Here is an 18,992-nt window from a genome sequence, read left to right as displayed (position 1 = left end):
GATACTGATTGTGTATTTTATATGCACTCTACATATAAAAGGGTGTTGTGTAAGTCCATTTCCATTATTATCAAGCTGCGTGGTAGCTAAAATATTGTAAACAAAACTTAACCTGAGCTAAAGCATAAGAAAAAAGATTATAGTCAGCTGTAGCCTTGATAAGCTGTTAGTGGCATTGGCAAGGCGGCATTCTACAGAGTGTAGTTCAAGGTTGACAATCATTACCATTCGGACAATAATAATAGCATAATGCAACCTGGTAACGCGGAGAAGAAAAATGCTCGATACGTTGCTGATTCTGTTAAATATTTTTGAAACTGCTCAACAAAATGTTTGAACAGTTTTTCTAGATTAGTGATATAATATTAAGAAAATGATATTTTCAAAATTCAAAATATGAATGGTTTCAAGTAGTGTAGATTGATTTATATTTTCCCACTTCCCACTCGATAGTAAACATTATAGAATTAGTATTGCTACTGATTGAACACCCCTGATATAACTGGTCAAATTCACTAAATATTTTGTAATGAATAAGTGCACACCTAACATTTTGAATGTTATGATGAAAACGAGCTTCATATATACTGCATGTAAAAATTATCTAGCTTTTTATTTTTTTGTAGATTTTTAACTAACAAATTACCAAATTATTCATGTGTATTTTAGCTGAGCTAAGGCAACGGCTTCGATGTTCCCCCAGTCTCTATGTTCTAAATCGCTGATTTCGCTTGGTCATAGTTAAAGTTCACTACAAGCACCGTGAATGCTTCGCCGAAACGGTGCGGAAGCTGCGCGTTATTTTCTGCCGAGATTTTGCACCAAATGAGTCATCTGTCCGGAGATGTATTTCTAAGTTCGAAGAAATTGTCACAGTTTTGGACATTAAGGGACCAGTTCGAAGTCGGGCAGGTCGCTTCCTTGAAAATATTGAGGCTGTACATGATAGTGTAGAGGACAACGCAAGAACATCGATTCGTCGGCGTAGTCAACAGTTAGGCCTAGCTCGGAGCACAGTACAAAGCATTCTTGTAAAGATCTTCCCTTACAAAATTCAACTCACACAAGAGATCAAGAAAAGAGATCCCGTAAAACGGATTGAATTTGCAAACTGGGTGGTTGGAAATCAAGATGAAAATGACATGTTTTCAAAAACTTTGCTGTTCAGCGAAGAAGCACACATTCATCTAAGCAAGATCGTGCTAGTTAACACCGTGCGACTACTTTCTTTGGTCACATTTAAAGTCACTTGTTTTCGCCAATAATACTCAAACAATCCAAGATCTGAAGGAGGAAATTATTCGTGCCATTAATGGAATTCAACAGGAAGTGTGTGAAAAAGTGATGGAAAACTTTGTCAAGAGATGTCGGGCTTGTCAGCAGGTAAAAGTAAGTCAGCACTTACGAGACATAATATTACATTACTAATCGGAGATACTATGCTTTAAGATTCATGTTTCATATTGTAAATTTAGCGTGAAAATATATGGCTTATTTACATTTAAAATCCGGCTTTCTTATTGGGACACCCTTTATATCTTGTTCTTGGTTATCCCAGCAATAAAAAGAAATTTGTACCTTTTTAAATGAAGGTATAGTGTGTCTGCAATGCCTATCTGTGATATATTTTCCTGATGTGTATACAATACCTTCAGTAATGGCACACCACTTTGAGCAAAAAAACGTATGAACTCAGATAACTAATATCAAGTCTATATAATGTATCTATTTATTTTCGTTTTGAGGCTTGTGCTACTAGTAAGTTATGAAAGATTACCTTTTGAAAACTTTATTGTTGTCCTATTAGGCATCAATCACCAAAAGCAGAAATTTGCATATAAATCACACTTATCTGGGACCTTAACCTCTAAAGCTCACTGTTAGGTTCCCACCATCCCACTACTGTGGTATTAACCATACTCCGTTTGTAGCTGTTTACACAGATGCGAGCGTTTACGATATATAATATCAGCGATGACTCTACGTTTTTAATTTTTATATGTTTTCCGCTAATAAATTCCATCTTAAATTTTGTTACGTACATAAAACAGTTTAAAACGGTTGAAACAATTCACTAATTTTTATGAGCTTATGACCAACTGTGTAAACCTACGTATACAAAGGAATCTTAATTAAAAATTATATTTTCATCATTCAACCCAGCCTAACAAAATAACATATTATTTTTTTGCTTATTGGTTTGAAACAAACAAAGTGCTAAACATTTAAGAACATATTAACTGATGTTAATCGATATGTCTGTAAAATTAATTTATTTTCATTGTATCATTTAGACATTTAGTAAAAGAACGTCCCTCGTGGAAGCAAATTAAAAAAAAAAAAATAAAACCGTAAAGTATATTTTGTAGTTCTTTCTTGAATGTACATAGTAAATGAAATGAATTAATTCTTGATTATTGATTCTTCTTGATTCTTGATTCTTCTTGATTCTCAACCAAGAGCAGATTATTATTCGAGGACAATGAATACAGGCACAGGCCGTTCACTAAAAACATGACAATGACTCCTGGGTTAGGTTTTAAACCTTCGAAAGGCTTATAGGCGTCAAATGTAAGATTAGTAGAAAATCTATTAGAAAATTATAGTAGAAAACACTCTCAAGTGTCTACCGTGAACTACTTTTTTGGATACACATGGCGAGTGCACTAGTAAAAGACTGTTTCCAATAAAAATATCATATCAAGCTTTATGTTTTGCCTAGTTCATCACAAACGGTCTTAAGTAGCCTTGGAGCCTGATTGTAATCTGCCTGGTTTCTAAAATAAGTTGTCAATCACCCTATTGTAAAAATAAAATTAAGTGTTAAAACCAGTTCTTCTTTAAGCTTCCCACTATAGTTTTACAAACAAGTTTGGTTGTATTTTGTTACGAATCTTTGATTATTTATTGAAACTGCAATATAGTTGTATTCCTATTAGAGATTTAGTTTGGATTACTTGCGTTATATCTCAAATAAATTCTATCAAACAGAAGTAGCTATTTCTGCAATCATTTTGGCAATAATTACAGATTGTGCGAAGGTCGAACCACGCCCCTCTCCTTATGTACTGTCATTAAATGAACTTGCTTGAGGCAGACTGTAATAGGTTTAAAAATACTGCGGAGAATGCATAGAGTAATCAGTAATGTCTTGAGTTGGTAAGTCCACAGAGTGAAATTACGAACTCGTAAAAGACAAAATCTTATTGCAATACGCTTTCTTATGTATAAGGCACTTAGAAGGGTGTAATCATTAAGTGTAGAATTTAGATACTTTGAGTTGATCTCTAAAAATTCCTGAGGCTGTTTTAAAGTTTTCATATTTAGTTGCGTCTAAGTGCGCTGGTGTTGACAAAATATTTCCTCTGTTTAAAGTACCTTTCACCATAGACTAACCAACATAAGTAGACTTCTCAAACTATTGTAAAGTTTGAAGCTCTTTTTTCGTGTCTAGTTCATGTTCGTTGACACTGATCGCTAGTGTCAAACAAAATTTTGTTTCTATTATTTTAGGGTTAATTTCATGATTTGTGCTTTAATAGATCGTTTTATTTGGTTAAACGAGGTTTTAAATTACTGGGACATCAAGAAACAAATTGTAAACAAAACACGACCTCTACAGTGCACAAGACAGAACAGGAGTGGTTTTATTTATGCTTTTACAGATTCTAAAGATAACAGCAGTTTTAGCGGTTTGAAATTTTGTTTTTTAATGGGGATTTTCCCATAAAAACCCATAAAAAACCGGAAAAATCGAATTTTCTCAAAAATGGCCCGAACGATTTTGATAAAAATTTAGTATGTTGTAGCCCTTTATATTCTGAACAAAATGGTACAAATCCCATTTCTCTAAAAATTACGGTTCAAAAGTTATGGTAAATTATGTTATTTTCCCATAAAAACCCCATAAAATGACGAAAAATAGGATTTTAGAAAAGAATTCGGTTTTTATTTAACACAGTATGTTATGGTCCTTACAATTTTGATAGTTTTTTTAAATTTTTATGAAATTTTGATTTTTAATGGGGATTTTCCCATAAAACAACATAAAATAACGGAAAAATAGGATTTTCCCAAAAACGGCAAAGACCGAACGATTTTGATAAAAATTTAGTATGTTATAGTCCTTTATATTCTAAACAAAATGGTACAAATCCCATTTCATTAAAAATTACGGTTCAAAAGTTATTGTAAACTATGTTATTTTCCCATAAAAACCCCATAAAATAACGGAAAAATTGGATTTTCACAAAAATGGCCCGAAAGATTTTGATAAAAATTTAGTACGTTATAGTCCTTTAAATTCTGATCAAAATTGTACCCATCCCATTTCCGTATATTTACTCTCACCGCTTACACATAATAAAGGCTGTTGACAAACTTATGGGAGAAAGTATGTGTCAGAATGCTGATACCGTTTATTTCTATATTTGCTTTAAAGGTATATCTGCAGTCATTTTCCATGTAAGTTTAGGGGTCTGGAATCGAATTGTAACCCTTGGTAAATAATCCTATGAGGGAAATCATGCAAAGTAATAATTATATTAATGGCATACAAATTATAAATTTGGAAAACTATGGTTAAAGAATGATGTTAATAAGAATAAAAACAATGTCTTAAAATCTGTTAAGTTAGAAAATTCACACAAACATATATATTTTAAATGTATCTCGAGACAGGAAGATGTTTTATTGCAAGTATCGTAGTCTTGTCTCTTGTTTTACTGTCCACCAGTTGTCAGGCAGACTTGCCTTGCCTTCTTGGTACAACAATTACATACATTCCTAACGTACAACGAATGACGAGAAATATGGTCGTGTCTCGTGTCGTGTCACTGGTTGAAACAGTTGTACGAATGGACAAGCTTTTCATTATATTTCCTAGGTATTTTTAAATGAGGGTCACCACAATTAAAATTTGTCCTGCAAATGCATGAGATGTAAATGAGGTTAGGTTAGTGTCTTGTTAGATTAGGTATGGTTATTTCCCTCACGATATTAAGGTAAACAATTAATTTATATTGATTGCATGTAATACATAGGCTACTAATTAACATCACCTTAAATTGGATCGGAAGAATTTCAATGTCAGACCCCATTAGAAAAGACGCAATTTTTCTGTTTTATGAAAACCTGCAGATAAATTACAAATAATTAATTTTGATTTCGAAACAACTGTTCATAATTTGTATTTTGATATTGGTGTGATGGGGTGCGAATGTTGTAGAAGTTGGAGCTCGGAGCTTTCGTCATGGAAGACTGTAGGTTCAAATCATACCAATCGCAAATGGCTTTTTGGAAATGCCGCGACCCTGTGGTTCGGAGGCCAGATTTGCATCTAAAAGCATAATGGATTAAGGAGATGTAATTTTTCTATGTATTGAGACTCTCGCTACACTGTAAGCCATAAGATATATCTCTATAAATGATACAATTTTGTTTGATTAGGCTAATTCATCGTTATCAGATTGTATAGAAGTCTTTAGTCTAGAATCCAGACAGACAGATCCCTCAAATGACAAAAGTAGGTAATTTCGGCTATCACAATCATGACTAGGAGTTATTTCTTCGTCAATCACTTTAGGCAAAGGTGTAAATAGCAAAAGCAGAAAAAGCAAACACACGTTGACTGATGGTTCAAGGAGAATAGTACTAAGTACATAGAGTAACAAGAACACTCTAGTAATCGTATCATGTAGACAAATCGGTTACTCTTTGATCTGTGGCAAGAAACTATCTAAAACCTAAATCATGGTACAATATGTTGTAAAAATAGCCAGACCCGTTCAAAAGACTCGACCGAGTTGAAATCGCTCTCATAGTGGGATGATTTTAAGAAAACAACAATTGGTTTATTGACTAGTATATTTAGTCACAAAGGGCTTAAATTTTGAATTATAAGCGTGATTTTACTATGAAATAATGGAAAATCTAATTTTGTCATAGATGTCCCGAACGATTTTGATTAAAATGTTGTGTTATAGTTCTTAACTTTCAACAAAACGATACAACCCCCATCACTGTAAAAATTACGGTTCAAAAGTTATTGTTTATTATTTTATTTCTCCATAAAACACCAATTAATTTGTTTTTAATCTGATTAAAAAAAAGTTCGTCAAATTTTAATTTTAATTTAGCATGTTAAAGACTAGTTCTTTCAACTCTAAAGAACAGTATATAGCCCCATCGCTTTAAAAATTGCTGTTAAAAAGTTATAGCCACTTTTGTGAGTTTACCCATAAAATATCATAGTTACTCCCATCACTTACCCATGATAAAGGTTGTTGTCAAGCTAATGGGAGAAATTATGTATCAGATTGCTGATACAGTTTTTTTTTATTTATACGAAAATCTATCACTGTTATTTACATGCAATATGTATTACTCCACCAATCACAATAACAAATGAAATAAACGTTTATAATGACACTATCAACTTTATTATCTTTCTACTTTCTTTGGCAAAATCAGTAAACGAATTTTACAACTCATAGAATCCAGCCAATTCTTTAACAAAACGCATGTATGTATGTATTGTGAAAACACAAGTTTTGCAGCAATTATGATGGAAATGAAATATATTGGATTTAATAAGTTTTAGTAATGGTTTAGGTTAGCCTTAGTTTAGTTAAGACTCTATTAGTTTTTTATAATTTTAGTTTAGTCGAATAAAAAACTGATTGCTATAAACTTTCGATTTAGTCTATGATCATAATTTTTACCTACATTAATGACATAAACTACATATATCTCGCCTTTATCTTTTATCATGACAAGGAACTTTAAGGTACACCCTCGTCATAAGAGTTATCATTGTTGATTTGCCTTATCAGAAAGATTAGTGCATTCCGTAACTGTTATAGGTCCTAAATAAAAAATATTTATAAAGCGTTCATTATAATTGCACACGTAATACCTACTATTACACAAAGCAATTTTTGATGCTATAACTTCTCACCAAAACAATGTATACAGATGCAGCGGACGAACCACAGACAAGTTCTCTGCAAACGCTGGGAATCTTTAATTTATAAATTAGTTTATAAACTAAACAGTTCAGTATATAACTGTTCAGTATATGAACAGTAAAAAAATCTTTTAATAACAATTTTAAAGATTTAATGAGTTAGGAAACCCCTTTTTGTATTTGAAGACTCTCGCTCTCTCAAATAGATAAGTACTTAACGTAGTTCATTTTCTGATTTATCAGTCATTGAAGTAAAAGTTTCGAAGTGAAATGTGAGAGAGGTGTAAATACCAGCTGATAGAGTCCTTGTTTTTTGTGAGGGGTGGTTTCCCGTATTGTTGTGTATGATATTAGTTTACATTGCTAAACTTTCCAGTTTTTCATTTTCTTATTATGTCATTAGTTAGAAACAGTCATATCATTTACTACAAGTATAATATATTGTGCAAGATCATTATTTTTAAGTTCCATTGATTCCTACGCTTAAATTAAGCGTTAATTGTGGCCATTTTAAAGAGTGTATTGTTGGAAATCAATCGCTTCTGTACAATCTTTTTACAATACATGCTAATAGCTGATTATTTTTATTCTAACGATTGAATTGAAGTAATTATGTTTTGATAGGCGTGCAAATAATAATGGTTTCTTGGTTTCAAACAATGATCTTTATGAGATACTTCTTTGGTCTTTCTGTTTTATCATACCAAGTATCTATATCTATACAGGGTGAGTTTTAATTGTCCCCCCCCCAACTTTTTTCTACATTTTTTCAAATATCAATCCCAGACCACTTCCAAACATTGTTGGGTAGTAAGTGCTTTATTTTGACAAGGTGGTCATTTCCGGCCGCCATCTTGGATCCGCCATATTGGATGCAAATTTTTTTTTTTCAAAAGTAAAGGTGGGGTTGTGACCCATTATTTCGAGCTACATTTTTACCCTGATTACAATGTCGCAAACCGTTTAAAAAAATCTTGATTCATTCTAAAGTTACGAGGGCTTTTTAAAACTTTATTTTTAGCCCATTTTAACATTGTGCATTTACAAACTAAGACCATAATCCCAAAATAGTGCTAGATAATGATAAGTATACACTACCAGTAATTGTCCACCTATTTTCACTTGGTTATGACTGATGTATTTTTTTTCGGCCGCCATCTTGGATCCGCCATTTTGAAATGTGATAAATTATTTTAAATATGAAGGGGGTGTTGTGACCCATCATTTTGAACTACTTTTTTAAGCTGAACTTAATTCCATAATCCGTTTTTCATTTTCATTTTTTGATTTTGAAATATTGGCATTTTTAACAAAAAAATTTCAATATTTCATAAATAAAACTTGATAACAAAAAATGGATTGCGGCATTGAGTTTAGCTTAAAAAAGTAGTTCAAAATGATGGGTCACAACACCCCCTTCATATTTAAAATAATTTATCACATTTCAAAATGGCGGATCCAAGATGGCGGCCGAAAAAAAATACATCAGTCATAACCAAGTGAAAATAGGTGGACAATTACTGGTAGTGTATACTTATCATTATCTAGCACTATTTTGGGATTATGGTCTTAGTTTGTAAATGCACAATGTTAAAATGGGCTAAAAATAAAGTTTTAAAAAGCCCTCGTAACTTTAGAATGAATCAAGATTTATTTAAACGGTTTGCGGCATTATAATCAGGGTAAAAATGTAGTTCGAAATAATGGGTCACAACCCCACCTTTACATTCGAAAAAAAAATTTTGCATCCAATATGGCGGATCCAAGATGGCGGCCGGAAATGACCACCTTGTCAAAATGAAGTACTTACTACCCAAAAATGTTTGGAAGTGGTCTGGGATTGACATTTGAAAAAATGTAGAAAAAAGTTGGGGGGGGGGACAATTAAAACTCACCCTGTATAATTAATACGCTACATGAAACTTTGTCGGTTGAACTCCTCCACCATTTCTTAACCGATTTTATCCATTGACGTCTCATTGTAAAGAGCGTGTCACGTAGATTTGCAAACTGACCTAAAATTTTTTAAAGTCCCTTGGCCTCTGCCCCAGTGGCTTTGAAAGTTCCCATGTTATCCTTATGAAGAACATAATTGTTTACATTTTGATCAGCTGTATAATTTAATTGCTGTTATTTATTTTTCGATTCAAAGTCTTTTAAACTCATCGGAAATTATAATGACTTTTATTTATTTTAAAATAACTACTTTACTTTTTTGCAATTGCTCGATTTCGAGCAACGTGTTTACTAGTAATAGAATAAATAGGCTAACCAACTGATAACTTTTTAAAAGCGTAATTTTTGTGATGTTTTGGACTACTCTATGTGTCTTTGACGATTGAGATGTCAATTGCATCCACCTTATTGAAGAATGAAATATGTCTACGTCCAAGTGTTATTTATTACATTCTTTAGACTTAGACTCTTGGGTCTTCCAAAAAATATATATATATATAAAAGTGCAACAAATAATCCTTAGGCTATATAGTATTGAAAATCATTTTAAAATAGAAAACATGTTCCACATCTATCAAACTAATTTTTAAAGAGAAAATACCTACAATAATGAAATACACAATCTAATCAAGTTTAATTTTTTTCTACCTCCTTTCAGTCTCTTGTCAAAGTCGTGGCTTGTATCTATATCCATGGAGTAGGAGATGATTGTACCTCGACAACCGACTTTGGTCGACCGACTAACCGACTAACCGATAAGAACCTAACAAAGATACGACCGACCTAGCCCGATCGTCGTCACCTACTGGCGCTCGTCGAGAACAAACCCGTTCACGATGCGATTTTGAACAAGCGCCATTGAAAACAGCATCGGGCCGAGTAGACTACCTTGAGGTATACAGTACTTAAACGTCTTTGGGCAATGACAATTAATATAGAAGTTTATTATAAATGGAATATTTGGTTTTAATCAATAAATAGTTTGCAATCAGAGTGTACGATTCCATTCTGAGAAAGGTTGGTTTAAACGTTTCAAAATTCAACCCAGCTGTGCTTAATCATTGGAATTTTAATTGATATTTGTGGTTCAAGAAACAGCTGTTATCTGTAACAAAACTATATTATATAGGCTATATATATTCAATTTGAGCTATACAATAATTTACGTCAGTTTTTATCAGTGAAATGAGCCGTGAAACTAAGGGAAACTGTCATAGCTGTGTCGTTCTCACCTTTCCCTTATGGCCCTTCCCTAGGGCTCTCAAAGTTAACACGAAAAGCTCATGAAAATATATTTTATTAATTTGTTTACATGGAAACTGATCGAGTGACTAAATCTGTAATAGTATATTTCGTAAATAGGTCCGAAAATGAGGTTTTGCCGGCTCTATATCATATTTGAGTTCGAGACGAAGTCGAGGACTTGACACGATCGAGAGCTGCAAACCCCTTTCTTGTAATACCGTACGAACACTATTTTTACCACACTATAGAAAATAGAGAAAATATAAACAATAAATGCTCACTTTTATAGACAACATAATTAAAACTTTAAGGTCATGTGAAGAAATGTGAAGGTCATGTATCAGCAGAAATAATAATAAATAGTTGCTAGGCAGTGGTGACAACAAAACAAGTGTATTGCAATGCAATTTATAGATAGGCCTACTGTTTATTTAATATACATTAATGTTTTAAGAAAATAATTATAAAGCTGATTTTTGGCCCTAGGGATGTAAAAACCTGCTCGGTCCCCAAATGACGATGACGGCTAGCATGGACAGCAAACTTAGCTTTATGCGTTCAATTGACGTTTAATTGTAAAACAGCTTAAAACATCATAGTGTGGTAAAAATTAGTTTTGTTTATAAATGGTCAAATAGTTTTACGTTACACTTTTGTACAGTGGTAAAAACAAAGCAAATTCATTATTTTGTAAAATAATGTGGTGAGTTTATTTATTCTGAAATCATGCCATTGATAATATAAAAAATATGTAAAACTCTGCCATTGTATGTGATACTACCAACTTGTGTAGCAGATTCTATGAGGTTATCTAAAAATGTTGGGCTGATATTTGAAAAGAAAGAGTAAGCTTCTATTAGTTAAACATTAGTGTATCTTTTAATTTCTTTTTCATTCAGAATCTTCTTTATGACGAGTAACATACATTTTGGAACCAAAACACATTTAAAAAATCGATAAAATGGTAGTATTTTTTACCTTTTTACGTTGGCCTACGCCCTACGTACATACCGTACATTTAAATTGAAAGCAATATGACAATTATAGCGCCAGTGTGGAAGAAATAGTCATCTTAATCAAACGGAAGATAAAATTGTGCAAAAATAAAATATCTAATTTTATTAATTTTGTTTTACCCTTTCATTAAATAACCGGTAAATTCACAAACAAATTCCATACTTATAATTTTAAATCATAAAACCTTATCTGGTGTTACAAAGACAATCTGTTCTAGTTCTTAGTAATGAAATTTTATTCCTTAAAACTAGCTGTAGTAGCTAATATTGACCTTCCAATTTTAGTACATAGTTGTGTTAGTATAATGGTAATTATTGGAATCAAACGAGTAAATTGTAGGCTTAATTCAAATAGTAGGCCATGATTTGGTTCGATGTAGTGAATAAACAGTAAAATATAAAACCCCTTACTTTTACTGCCTACTTTTTTAATGTAAAAAATATATAATAAATAGTTGATCAACAGTTCGGTTTGAAATATTTTTTACTAAAATGTTATGGATTTTAGTCTATGTATAATTTCCCCATTCAATACGTAATAAGGAGCTATTTCAAAAATAAACCAGCAGTGGTTTAATGGCCCCAAATTTGGCTCTGTTGAAGACCCTTGTAGTATCTTTAAGATAACTCCTAAGTGTTTCGGCTGTTGAACTGGAAGATACCATTTTCTGAGGAGGTTTGAACCTAAATTCAAACTCAGAATGTTTTTACTAGCAAAATTTTAACATTCATGATATAATCTTCCTTGCCTTAACCCTTAATATAACAATAAACTACCTTATTATATTTGTATCAACTTACGCGGACTTTCTAGGCATTAATAAAATTAATCTTGGTTAAAATCTATCGTGTCATAAATTATATGTCTATATGTAAGTTTGTCTTTCCATCAGGCTGACTAATGGACCAAGTGACTTGAAGTTTCGCACAAAGATAGATCGGCTATTGAGGAGTTGATAATGCATTTTTCCGTTTTGATATATTTATCTTTAACACTTCAGGTTTTGAAAGTAAATTATTCAGTTTTCTTCATGCAACAAGTTTCCATTTCGAGAATATTATTTATTTTTTGATTGAGTTCGCAAACCAGAAAGTTCCGGTTATAGAAACATAGTGTTATGGAGTTTAAAAATGTATTACAAATTTGGTTTTTAAAATTGTTTACCCTTAAACACAGAAATTACCAATTTTCATTACAGCCATCCTGTAGAAATTAAAGCTAACAGTTTTGTATATTGTAGCATTGTTATACAATTTATGGTTACGGAGAAAATTCCAAAAAATGCCCGTGTATATGTAATGATTTTATATTAAAAATTCCCGTTTTCCCCTTACAGAGACATTGAAAACTGTTGTAATTTTCTTGTTTACAGATTTCCATAAATAATAAAATCCATTCATATGCCGAGGCATTGGCCATTTTATGATAAATATAGCCTAATAAAATTCGATCAAATAAAATTGTCATACAGAACATTAAATGACAATTTTACAGTCATTGATGGACAAGAAAATTGGTTATATACGTTGGTTATTATGTAAAGCAATATGTGGGTATTTGGTTATTTTTTGGCTCGAAAAGTAGAACCAAAAGAGAATGTTAGTTTTACACTAGAGGCTCATTAGCTCATTTAACCACAAATTTTATTGTTCTATTTTAGTAAAGAAAGTAAATATATATTTATAAGATTTTTACCCAATATCAAAAGTCAACGGGAAATCTCACCAGTTAGTTACTATTCCTCCGTTAACACCGGACGGACGAAGCTTTTTGTCGACATTTCTAAGCTAGATCATTATTTTTCCTACCACCAAATGAAAATTATCACATTACCACCCCTGTGAACAGTACACAAAATAGGTTATTTCCGCACTCATTCTCGCTCGATAAATCAGCTGATTTCACTGTTCGCATTTTCTATATAAAACCAACATCGGGTAACATAACCTATATGACATTTTATATACAACCAAGAAGATGAGCTGTGTGTTATGATAAGTTAATTATGGAGGCAGGAAATGTGTTGTGTGTATTACGACTATTAGGAGCACAAACAAGTCCGTCGCTCTCAAAATGTTTGACCACACTCAACTGAAGCTTCGTGCAGCCACCTACTAGTGTTCTCGACACGAGCGGCAATGACGTACTTTGCGCTCTTATTACACAACTAACTTGAAAACGTATATATATAACTTATATAACTTTAAGTGGTTATGTTTAACCAAACAAACACGTTAACTCTATATCTTCTATATATTTAATACACAGTTGTAACACTGTTTTCTCAGTAATTACTGGACCGATCTACAAGATTTATGTCTCAAATTAAAGGGGATAGTGTGTAGATTTGCCGAACTTCCTTCGAATTTACGTTTTTTCTAAGGGCTACGACCTACAGCCCTTTAAAGGTCGAGTCAATACAATTCTTATTGAAGAATATAATACACAGTTTATAAATTATTCGTCAGCTGTTTAATGTTTGTCAGACATTTGTTATTATTTTTATAACCTCACTTTCAGTATGCAAATTATTAAACTTGGAGTTTCTGTTTATAAACACACGATTTTGATCAAGGAAAGTGTATTTGTTAACTAATTTTTGAAATGTTTAAGTTTTCCTCCAAAGTGATCTGAAGGAAAGTGGTAATTGAGTTTATGTTTGAGTATGGAATGTGAAACCCATAATACCCATAATAATACCCATAGTAGGGGATGGAAACTTATTGTTTTGATCAATATAATTTATTCTCCATAGCCACCAGAACAATCATAGGGAAATCCGCTTGCAAGTTGTACATATAATTGCTAATGATTGGTAAACATACAAACATTTTATCGTAAGTGATTAATCTTACTCAAGATCAGTGTTCGACGTCCAAATTTTACCTTCTCGAGATGGCGAGTACGCTGGGATATTTGGAACTACAATTTATCAGTGAACTATACCCTAACTATATTTGTTCGAGTAGGCCTACACAGGGAAGTTGCTTGAGAAACTGTGACTTACTATTTCGGTTCTGGCGAAGAAGTATCTGACTTGATGTTTAATGGCAATGTTGACTCGGGTCATTATAGCGTTATAAAACTTTATCATTAACCCCATGAGTACAAAAAGAAAAAGAAAAGGTAATCATTAACCGGGCGTAAAGAGACATACAGAACGAAAAAAACATGTAGAGAACCATCGAACTAAAAAGGTAAAGAGCAGTGATGGTGTTAAATGTGCTCTGGAAGTCCCTTCTAAAAAATACCAATTTTTTAGAATTGGGGTCGTTAGATTGGATTTGTCAGTACTGCAAATCTATGAATTTTGAGTCAGAACAGACTAACTGGGACACAAATATATTTTCCTTATGTTGTCACAAGGGGAAGGTAAAATGAACTCCTTATCATCATTTTGAGTTTATGGAAAATCTTATCAACAGCGACTATAAAAAAAGTATTAAGGGTCAAAAGAGACAAAAAACTGAGTAAAATATAATACAAATCTGCATTTGAAATGGCCAGTTCTAAGTCTCACTTGAATCAACATCTTTCTGGTAGTGGTAGTCTACATAGTTTTAAAATCCACGACTCCTTTTCCATCAAATTGGACCGTTAATACCCTCTAACATTGAACAAAGTATGCCCAACTTTATATATAAGACGTAAACACAGCTTTTACTCACAGTAGGTACCTATGGGTCAAAGATTCGTGAAATGCGACCAACTGCTGATGCGTGATTTACATGTAGGCTAAGTGACTATCTTTATTCCATACAACAAATGTAATGAAAAAAAAACGACGAATATAGGAATATACTTGAGCAAATTATCTAAATATCATAAATAGCTGCTTAATAGGTTATCAGCATTGCCCAGTTTGTATACTATTTATTTTTCAAATGAAACTCGAATTAATATAAAACATTCATTTGGTTAAAATAATATATCGGTTTGATTAACATAAAATAGTTTAAACAGGCAAACTATCAGTTCTATTTCATGTAAAAACTTAAACAACCCCAAAATAAAATACAAATATAAACAGTATTTGTTATTATTTCTTTTATTGCTGACAATATTCCCGTGGCGGAGCACTTGCGGTTAACTAGTCTGCAATGAAACGTTCGTTTAATTATAACAGTTTTTTCGTATCTATGGAAACAAAATACAAAAACTAAAATTTTCACGACTGACACAACTAAATTGATCTTGATAAAAATAGAAAAATAAGAGTCAAATACAAAAAGCAAGACAGGAACAATCAAGATTTTGACCTAAAGGATCATTCCAAAGCACGCCTATGGACTCACGCTCTACAAAGAGGCCACAGAACCCTACTCGGTGGTGTATCGGATACAAAGGAAAAGGACTATGAGGATTCTCCACTCAAACGACACAACGAAGGGAAACTCCATATTCTGAACGTCATTGTTGGTCAAGGATTACCAAACTCAGAAGGGAATTGTTCAATGGCAGGAGCAACAGCCGAAAGATAAGTGCATTCATCTGTTTCTTTCATTAAGTAACTTTATTAACACACAATTGTAACGCAGTCAACACATTTGTCTTGGCTAACTGACAACATGTGCAATACTAAGAACCAGCGTCGTAGAACAAAATACTGTTCATTTGTCAGTTGTCCAGACAATTACCTACCTACAGTATTAGACACTGGTAGCCAACAATTTTATCAGCTTCCAAAAAAAAAAATGCAGCTTCATATCAGAACACACACACACATATACACTTAATTGTAACGCGGTCAACACATTTGTCTTGGCTAACTGACAACATGTGCAATATTAAGAACCAGCGTCGTAGAACAAAATATTGTCCATTTGTCAGTTATCCAGACAATTACCTATAGTATTAGACACTGGTAGCCAACAATTTTATCAGCTTCCAAAAAAATGCAGCTTCAAATCAGAACACACACACATACACTTAATTGTAACGCAGTCAACACATTTGTCTTGGCTAACTGACAACATGTGCAATATTAAGAACCAGCGTCGTAGAACAAAATATTGTTCATTTGTCAGTTATCCAGACAATTACCTATAGTATTCGACACTGGTAGCCAACAATTTTATCAGCTTCCAAAAAAAATGCAGCTTCAAATCAGGAGGTTGTGTATTTGTTGGTTATCAGGCTTCCGGCTACACTGCAATATAGGGAATTAGTTTTGTTACATGCATTTTTACATAGGTCTCATATTATAAGTGTACAATTTACTAATCACTGTGGATTTTCTAGCCCATGGCGAGGAGTGGGAGTCAAGTCCGTCGGATCAAGTGGATAACTTCCAGGGACTCTGTGAAATTACCGCTAGATAATCTCGAAGAAGAAGAAGAAGAAGAAGGAGAAGGAGACGATAGCTATGGTCCATTTCCATAGCTCAAAGAGAATGTCATCAACCACTCCACTTTAGTTATCGAAACTGAAAACGAACTCACTCTGAAAATGATCGCACTTGTGTGTATCGTGTGTTTAGCAAATGCACTAGGAATTCTCGTAGCCTACACTACATGTCTGATGAGTACCACTAGACTGTCCCTTTTCACTGCCAGAAGTTTCCTGCGATGTCGTGAAATTCTTCATCCTAAAGTACTTGCAAAAGAAATTGGGACTTTGGTTCGAAACTAACCAGTAAAGAAGTCATTGAAATATGCAGCAAGACTTAACTGCAGATGCCTTGAAGGTGGTGGTACGCTGACAGAAAAGACACAATCTTCATTGCACGAGTTACTACTTATTGTATCCAATAAACAATATGTTAAAAATCAACCGAGAACGAATTATTAATTAATAATTTTGTATTTAAAACTAACTAGGGTATTTAGTATTTAAAATTGTACAAAGTTTATTAATATTAATTTTTGATATGAACTAAACTATTTACCAAAAGTGTGGAGTGGACAGGTAAAAATCAACGATAAGTAACGTAAGGGATATGAGAAGAGAATACTCGAAGTAGGGCAAAAATATTCCCAAAAGATAAATAGGAAAGTTCTTGAAATACTACTTAATATGCTCAGTAAAATTAAACCAGGTTATTGGGCTGTAAAAGTTAAAGACAAAAACAATGTATAGTATAGTTGTGTACGTCTTTTGGTCACACATGTCGATAGTCCTTACATTTACCAAGCAAAAATAATAAAATAAAGGTATTGATTTGGAATATGTGTCTTATCAATATTGTATTTGATACATCTCTTATGTATTCCTATTTGTGATAATTTATTACAATTAACTAAGGGTTTAAAAGGAATATCATCTTTAATATAATCCTAATATATAATTCGTGAAGGAGATTTTTACGAAACACTACTCCTCCGTTAATAATGGACGGATTTTTACAAACGATGTTTCAAAATTAAGTATACTTTGTATAGACGCCCTCTTTCACCAATTCCTGTAATAAAAGTCTTCGGGCTTTGCCCAAGGCCACACTAAAAAACAGCATTACGGCCTGTTTTTTTAGTGTGGCCTTGCTTTGCCCCACAGGCCATCAAAATCTCCATGAATTCGTATAAAGAAAGGATTTCGTTCACTTAAACAGACGATTGATTTGTATTAATTACAGTTGTTCATAGCAAACACATGATACACACAACAGCGGTGGGGCACACGGGAGGGACTAAGGCTAACATATCTTCTAGTGTCAGCGTTCGCCGCTAGAACCACTAAGTTGAAAAAATTTAACTTTTTTTTATTTTTAGTTATAAAATTAACTTTTTAATTATAAAATATTGTTTTAAGATTATAAAATAAATTTTTAATTTTTGAAATAAAACTGTTATAACATAACCTAACCAACCAGACTTGCTGATAACTTAATATTAAAACTGTATAAGATAAAAATCTAATTAATGATTACTTATAATTTTTAATTAATTATAAAATTAATTTTAAAATTCGGTATTATAAAATTAAACTGTCATAACCTAACCTAACCAACCAAACTTGCTGATATGAAAAATTTGTTGACAAAAAGTTAGTGTTACCAGCGGGATTCGAACCCAAGACCTCCTGAACACCAAATCGAAACGCTACTAACTAAGCCACGAACGCCGCTGAAAACACAACGTTTCGTTACGGTAATCGTGTTGCCTCAAGAGTATACATTAGCCACTAGAGATATGACGTCACTACACCTTTAGCCTTAGTCCCTCCCGTGTGCCCATTCCCACACAACAGCGTTCGTTTTCAGAGTGAGTTCGTTTTCAGTTTCGATAAATTAAGTGGAGTTGTTGATGACATTATCTTTGAGTCGACTCTTTTAAGACATCGGAAATTATGACTGTTGTGCGTTTTAAAATAACGCATTTAATACTTTGCAAAGTTGTTAGATTTATTTCCAATTTAAATAACATCGTGTTTAACGAGTACTAAGGTTTGCTGCTAATCGGAGGAAAATAAAGTGTGATTTTTGGAAATTGTTAATAGCTTAGTATAAAATAAATGGACTTGACTAGTACTTATTTAATACGCAAGCAGGGTTTTTGTGACAATTACTCCTCCGAAACTACTGAACCAACTGAAATGATTTTGGTGTAATTGGAAAGAGCGTAACGTGAAGTTGTGCAGGAAGCTTTCTTTTAATGGAAATAATTAGAGAGTGAGGACCTGGGGCCCTTTAAAGTTTCGAATTCCTCCATAAGATTAACATGGGAAACAAATATTGTTATGAAACTCTGTTTTCAGAAATTAAAAGTAAGAAGAAGAACATATTAATTATGTTAATTGTAATGTTAATTGTAAACAGTCAATAAGTTTGCAAATTTAAGAGTTTGCTACAAACATTTACTGACTTGGTTGA

General features: G+C 32.7%; 1 protein-coding gene across 4 annotated transcripts in view; it reads right to left on the bottom strand.

The window, feature by feature from the left end:
- Positions 1-18,992, bottom strand: part of LOC129000878 (putative inorganic phosphate cotransporter) — a 67,954-nt gene that overhangs the window by 24,693 nt on the left and 24,269 nt on the right. For 2 of the 4 annotated variants that reach the window (XM_054427941.1, XM_054427943.1), the window contains exon 1: positions 9,572-9,717. The exons of 1 other annotated variant lie outside the window; for it this stretch is intronic. In XM_054427941.1, the coding sequence (XP_054283916.1) occupies positions 9,572-9,617 (46 nt within the window). In that variant the 5' untranslated portion in view covers positions 9,618-9,717. Of the gene's footprint in view, positions 1-1,777; positions 1,893-9,571; positions 9,718-18,992 lie in introns of those variants that run through there. One more of the 4 variants, XM_054427944.1, reaches the window with a different exon arrangement.

Source organism: Macrosteles quadrilineatus, unplaced genomic scaffold (assembly GCF_028750875.1).
Source record: "Macrosteles quadrilineatus isolate MER2022 unplaced genomic scaffold, UCM_ALF_1.0 Scaffold_8__2_contigs__length_117827958, whole genome shotgun sequence".
Taxonomy (NCBI): Eukaryota; Metazoa; Arthropoda; class Insecta; order Hemiptera; family Cicadellidae; genus Macrosteles; species Macrosteles quadrilineatus.
The sequence above is the reverse complement of the archived record's forward strand: the minus strand, read 5'-3'. Positions and strand labels throughout refer to the sequence as shown.